Source organism: Plasmodium gallinaceum (genome assembly GCF_900005855.1).
Source record: "Plasmodium gallinaceum strain 8A genome assembly, contig: PGAL8A_v1_63, whole genome shotgun sequence".
In the NCBI taxonomy this organism is placed as follows: Eukaryota; Apicomplexa; class Aconoidasida; order Haemosporida; family Plasmodiidae; genus Plasmodium; species Plasmodium gallinaceum.
The window spans coordinates 296,526-303,526 of NW_021628222.1; the positions used below are offsets into that span (position 1 = coordinate 296,526).

A 7,001-nucleotide genomic window follows, 5' to 3' on the forward strand; every position below is an offset into this window, starting at 1 on the left:
TTTTTTTTTTTTTTTTTTTGTTGCTATACATTTTTTTAAAAAATTCTTATGGTCATAAACAATTTTGATTCAAAAGTTAAAAATTTTAATCCAAGAAAAAAGAGTAAAAAAAACATATTTTCTTAAATTAAAAAAAAATAAAGTTAAAATATGAAAAGAAAAAATTTATCATAAGGATATAAGAAAAATAAGGAATAAAAAATAAAAATAAATCAAAAATGATGTATTTTATGGATACTTTAATAATATTAAATGATGATATTCCGTGTGAATTGTTAAAGAAAAAGTATAGAGAATTATTTGTTCCAACGATAAGTGTATTAAATTTTAAAAAAAAAAAAATATACAAGAAATATAATAATATATTTTTATATAGTTACAAAAATTGTTCTTTTTTTTGGGAATTTGAAAATAATATTCTACAAAAGATTCAAAGATGTTTAAATAAAAATGGAGTATTAAATTTGATTATATATTTAAATAAAAATAATAAAATGACGGAAGAAAATAATAATCAAAATTTCAATGAAGTTTTAAATAAATTAAAAAAAGAATGTTTATATAATGGATTTATAAATATTTCAAACGATACATCTTTAGAAAAAAATGGAATAATAATAAATGTATATAAATAATAAAAATATTTTTTTATTAGCTTTAATATATTTTATTATGTTTTTTTTTTTTTTTTTTTTAGATTACTGCAGAAAATCCAGATTTTACTGATGATGAGAATAGTATAAATTCAAGTGATGGAGAATTATATGAAAATGAAGAAGATAAAAAAAAAGTTGTAAATAGAGTTTGTGATAATTGTACTTGTGGAAAAAAAAAAGATGGAATTAATTTAGAAAAAATAACTATAGATGAAAATGAAGTGGAGTATTTAACAGAGAATGTAGTTTCTTCTTGTGGAAATGTAATATATAAATATATATAATATAAAAGTAACAAATATTATTTTAATATAATTTTATTAATTTCTCTTTTTTTTATAGTGTTATTTAGGAGATGCTTTCAGGTGTGCTTCATGTCCATATAAAGGTAATTTTTTCATATATTTATTTATTTATTTTTATTATACATTATTAAAAATTTTATATTATGTCCTTATTTTATTTTTTTTGGAAATATTAGGTCTACCGGCATTTCAGCCAGGAGAAAACGTAAAATTAAATTTAAATGTAAGTTGAAATTATAAATTAAGAAATATGTAATATTTTTCATAAATTGCATTAATTTCTTAATTTAATTTTTTAAATGATCCTTTTTTTTTTTTTTTTTTATTCAATTGTTTTTTTTTCCTTTTTTTTTTTTTTTTTTTTTTTTTTTTTCTTATTAGAACGAATCTAACTGAATTATCTATTTTTATAACTATATATTTGCCAAAAATTTAGATATTCTTTTTTTTTTCTTTTTTAATATGTTTAACTTTTACTACTTTTTTATTATTTTATATAAATTTTTTTTTGATATATGATTTATAAAATTCTTTTAATATAGTTTATATAAAAAATAATTACAAACTGAAAATATGATCACTATTTAAATTTATTAAATGTAATATTGTGACTTTTTTTTTTTTTTTAAATTATATTTTGATTGCTTTCATTTAATACTATAAATAAACTTCTATTATGTATAATTGTATTTTATTTTATTTTATTTTTTTTTATTTTATCACGCAATTTTTTAAAAGAAATTTTAATTATTTTATTGTGAAATATTTAAAAAATACGTAAAATATTTTTAATTTATCTACTTGTTTTGTCATTTGAATTTTCCTTTGTTTTTTTTTTATGTGTATAAATAGTAACTTTAAAAATTTCTTGATATTTTTGGATATATATGGAATAAATATATTAGTCTAAAATATATTTTTTTTTTCTTACAAATTTATGTATTTTCTTATTTTCGTTTTTCTCAATTTTTTATTCTAATAATAGACTTTTTAAAATTAAAAAAATAAAGTTTAAAAAAAATATTTACTTTTAAATTTAAAGAAAAAAAAAAAATATAAATTAAACGAATATTTACAATTTTTCTTCCTTTAATGACAAATAATGCTTTTAAATATAGAAAATTTAAAAAAAAAAAAAAAAAAAATATAAAAATTATTTTAATTCTTACAATATTTATTTAATGGAAATATATAATGAAGAAAAGTATATGCATATAAATTAATAAATAAAGAAAATATAATGTTATAATAAAATAATGGATACATATAATAGTTTTAATAGTAAGGTTGACAGTTATAATTTCAATGAAAAAAATGAAAAAAAATATAAGTTAACCAGAAAAAATTGTTATATAATAACATGTTTTATTATATATATATTTTTTTTATCAACCATAAATAATTTATATAAATATTTACACCTAAAAATCTCACACTGTATTCTAACATTCTCCAACATTTTATATTTCATTTCTTTTTATTCATTAAATATTCAAGTATCATCTAAAAATATATAAAAATTTAATAGTATATTATTTTTTTTTTTTTTTTACTAATAATATAGTGTACAGAATATATTATATATTTCATTATTTTATTAAATTTGTTATAAATAAAAAAAAAAAAAAAGAGACAATATAATAATAGTTAAATTTATCACATATTGTATATTATTTTAATTTATTATATTGATGTATTTTTAATGAAAAATGAATATTTTTTTTTTTTCTATTTTTTAGGTTGAGTTATTAATAGGGGTAAAAGATGGAATTTTACCAGTAGATAAGTATCTAAAAGAGATTAAAAAAAAACTAAAAAGTATTGATTTTTTTTTAGTTCACCAATTAATTTATTTTGTTTATAAATTTTGGAAATATATCATAATAAATAATATAAAAGTAAAAGAGAAAATTTTGTAAAAAAAATAAAATAAAATTAATATTATAAACAACTTTTTTATATGTGTACTAAATAATTATTTTTAAATTAGGTGCATTATATTTGTAAAATTGGGATATTTTTATCAATTTTAAACTTTTTAATTCAAACAAATATACAAAATGATATTTTTAGAATATTTTTATCTTTTTATCTATTTGTCTTATTATTTTTTTTCCATCTGTGTTTTAAAATTGTAATGCGAGATTTTATGATATTTCAATGGTATAAAATAAAAAACATAAAATAAGAAATTTATCAACCAATATATTACTTTTATTTATTTTTTTTTTAGTGATTTATTAATGAATGAATTTGGATTTATTTTAATATTTTTAAATTTAAGTGATAGTTATTATTTAAGATATTCGAATACATTAATAATATGTGTTCTTAGATTAATTGCATTTAAAATTATATTTAATTCAGCTGTTCATAAATTTGGTAATTAATACAATTAAAAAAAAAAAAAAAATATATATATATATATATATTTTAATGTATTTTATTCATATATCATATTTTATTTTTTTAAAGTTTATAATAGTACTCAATGGTTACATTTAGAGGCTTTTCAAAATTTATTCTCATCTCAGCCAATTCCTTCAGCATTATCACGTTATTCTTATATATATATATATACCTATATATATATTTTTGCATAATGAAGCAAAAAAAAAAAAAAAAAAAAAAATATATTCATTTTTTTTTTATATAACTTTAGATATAGCTAATTGTAAATCTAACAAAAAATTAATTTGCTTGTTAATTATTATTTCCGAGGTATAAAATTACAATTTTTTTTACTCTAGTGTATTCGTATAAATTTAATATAACAATATATATGTTATTATTCTTATTATTTTATTTATTTATTTTTTTTTTTTTTTTTTTTTTAGTTCTTATTTTCTTGGTTTTTATTTGGCTCTTCAAATTTGAGAATATTTTTTTTTATTATTTTTATTTGTAAGTATTATTTGAAACATTATATATATATATTGAATTATTATATTAATTATAATTATATTTTTATCTATTTTATATATTAAATACATCTTTTTTCTTTGTAGCAATTCATTTAACTTGCTATATTATATGCAATTATTTTTTTTTTTCATATATTTGTCTAATTTTATTTTTTTCGTCTTTTGATGATTCCTTTTTTAACTTATTTTCAAATTCAAGAGATGTTCCAACTCTCTATAAAGTAATATGAATATATATGTTTTATAGAATACATCTAAACATAGTTTTTATTATTATTATATAACTTTTAATAATTTTTTATAGTTTAACGTTTTTGTCAACATTCTGATATTTTCATTAGTTTGCTTAATTACCATAATAATTTTCCTATTTTATATGGTATCTGATTATTAGATAACCACATTAAGAAATAAGTTATTAAGAAAGTGTATCTGTGTTACATAATAATTTTTATTTATTTATTTATTTATTATTATTTTATTTTTTTTTTTTTTTTTGTTAGTTTATAGTGTTTATAAATTTTGTTCCTTTCTTTGAGTAAATATATGAAAGAAAATAAAAAAACATATTTTTTTTAACTTTTTTTATTATTTCATTATAAGTTTTATTTATTTTAATATTTTATTCTTTTCCCCTTTTTTTTTTTTTTTTTTTTATAGGAAGTGGGATATTCATAATCTAAAATGTTTTCATTTTTTTTATTATATTTATTATAAAATTTCTCCTATAAACATTTGTAATTCATATGGTAACAATTGAAACAATTCCTTAAATAAATATAATTTTATACAACTTTTCAATTATTTATTTATTTATTATCTTTTTTTTTTTAATAAAAAAGCTATGCTGATTTATAATAATAATAATAGAAAAGAAATTGTTATAGAAGAGTTACATAAAATAGAAGAATTTTATGAATGGAAAGAAATTTATTTTAAATATAAACCAAGTTATTAAAATAAAGTCTTTACAAAATTCATGATATTTTATATAAAATTTATTAATAAATATAATATATATATGTATATATATATACTTTTTGTTAGGTGATATAAACAGAATAGGTGGTAGTTTATGGTGGGGTCATATACCAAGATTAGAATGGAAATTATTTTTTTTTTCAAATCAATATAAAAAAGATAGCTTAAGGAGAAAACTATATCCAATTTATATATGTTCTTTTTTAAAAAAATTGTGTTATAGAGACAAGATATTAATATCTATGTTCAATAAAATTATGGTATATATAAGATTATATAATAATTAATACTCTCTTATAGCTATTTTTTTTTTTTAATATTGATTTTTATATAATTTTTAATATAATTTTTAATATAATTTTTTTTTTTTTTTTTTTTTTGTTATATGTTATTATTTTTAAATATATTTTTTTTCTAAGGATAAGCAAATGAATGAAATTCCTGTTTTTATTAGAATAATTTTATATGATTATAAAATGACCAAACAAGGTTTATTATTAAATAAGCTCATTACTTTTTATAACATATTATATTTTTACATCATCCAATTTTTTTTTTTTTTTTTTTACAGAAATAAAAAACGATTTAGATAAAAATGATTCAAAAATTAAAGTAATAGACTTTTACACACATTTTTAATATATAAAAAAATATAATTATAAATATCCTTTTTATACAGCCTTAAAATATCCCTATATTTTTTTCAGATGTTTTAAAAAAAATATTTTTTATTTAAAATTTTTAGGATGAAATCAAATGGGAATTCGGAAAATACTGGATTAGAAGAAAAATTAATATAATAGAAACTTTAAAGTATAAGAAAAAAAATTTTTAATTTTTTTTTTTTTTTTTTTATATGCTTTTAAAAAATAAATTTTTGATATAAAAATTAATAATTTAAACTTAAAAATGTTTTAAAATTAAAATTTTAATATTATTTTATTTTTTTTTTTTTAATATTTTTCACATACAAATTAAGTAATAAAATTAATTAAACAAAGAAAATAAAATAAGATTAAAATGATAATTATAAACTAATTTATTTATTTATTTATTTTATTTTATTTTTTTTTTTTTTTTTTGTTTTATGTTATACTTTTTTTTTATATAATAACATTTATTTACAGTTTTGTTGATTTATAGGATACTTAAAATATAAATATCTTTAACCATTTCAAAAAAATAAGAAAATTATACATTTTCGAATAAATATTAAGATATAAAAATTTTCATGCTTTTATAAAATTTTATTGGTCTTAAAAAATAATTCAAAATTTCTCATATATATATATATATATATATATATATATATATATATATATATATATATTTATAAATAATTATATATGCATAAATTTTTAACAAAAATTTTTCCAAAAATGAATCAAAATAAATTATTATTAAAAAAAAAATTATAAAAAACTTTAAGTGAATTTTTGTAAATTGCTGTACACTTTTATTTAAAAATATGTAAAAACTTAAAATATTTTATTTTTTCAGTTGAATTTTTTTTTTTTTTTTTTTTTTGTTTCAATAAATATTTTTAATAATTTTCTATTTTTTCAATTATATTTTAAATTATGAATAATGATGAATTTTTCAAATAATGTTAATTTAACATTTGAAAATGATAAAAAAAAAATATCCAAGAAAAATATAACATTTGATGAAATAGATGAAGATGATAAAAATGAAAAAAAATATGTAAATGATGAAAATAATAGCACAATAAATCCAGGTATTAATGATTTTATTAATGAAAATGTAAATGATGAAAGATTTAATCACTCTTTTATAAGTAAAGATTTTATTAAGAATATAGGTATCTGTTATAACATAATTAATGAAAAAACAATATTTGAAAAAGATTCCAGTTTTACTAAAATATCAAATATAATAGAACTACGTATTAAGCAAATAATTGAAGAGGCAAATAAATTTTTTTTAAAAAGAAAAAAATATTGTGTAAATAAATTTTTAAATATAGATGATTTTACAAATTCCTGTCATTATTTAAATGTAACAATCCCATATAAATATAAGAATAGTTTCTATTATAAATTTACAACATTAAGCGAAACATTTAAAAATAATAAAGTTATATATAGAGTAATTTGTAAGAAAAATTTTAAAAA

General features: G+C 14.6%; 3 protein-coding genes across 3 annotated transcripts in view; all 3 read left to right on the forward strand.

Moving 5' to 3' along the window:
* Positions 1 to 218: 218 nt before the first annotated feature.
* DRE2 (Fe-S cluster assembly protein DRE2, putative) lies at positions 219 to 1,357 on the forward strand (the record flags this gene model as incomplete). Its single annotated transcript, XM_028674621.1, has 5 exons — positions 219 to 623; positions 698 to 919; positions 999 to 1,044; positions 1,138 to 1,184; positions 1,343 to 1,357. The coding sequence occupies 5 exons, from the start codon at positions 219 to 221 to the stop codon at positions 1,355 to 1,357; spliced, it is 735 nt and encodes a 244-aa protein (XP_028526294.1).
* An 860-nt stretch (positions 1,358 to 2,217) lies between these two features.
* Positions 2,218 to 5,701, forward strand: LMF1 (lipase maturation factor, putative; the record flags this gene model as incomplete). The annotated part of the gene is made up of 16 exons (XM_028674632.1): positions 2,218 to 2,457; positions 2,701 to 2,859; positions 2,952 to 3,124; positions 3,195 to 3,343; positions 3,437 to 3,517; positions 3,624 to 3,682; positions 3,799 to 3,865; positions 3,970 to 4,106; positions 4,190 to 4,264; positions 4,389 to 4,423; positions 4,546 to 4,634; positions 4,728 to 4,835; positions 4,933 to 5,126; positions 5,286 to 5,355; positions 5,438 to 5,478; positions 5,612 to 5,701. 16 exons carry the CDS (start codon positions 2,218 to 2,220, stop codon positions 5,699 to 5,701), a joined length of 1,767 nt encoding a protein of 588 aa, XP_028526295.1.
* Positions 5,702 to 6,453: 752 nt separating this feature from the next.
* Positions 6,454 to 7,001, forward strand: part of PGAL8A_00118000 (conserved Plasmodium protein, unknown function) — a gene marked incomplete at both ends in the record, with an annotated part of 3,371 nt that continues 2,823 nt past the window's right edge. Inside the window, one exon of the mRNA XM_028674644.1 lies at positions 6,454 to 6,885. Coding sequence (XP_028526296.1) covers positions 6,454 to 6,885 — 432 coding nt within the window. The remainder of the gene's footprint in view (positions 6,886 to 7,001) is intronic.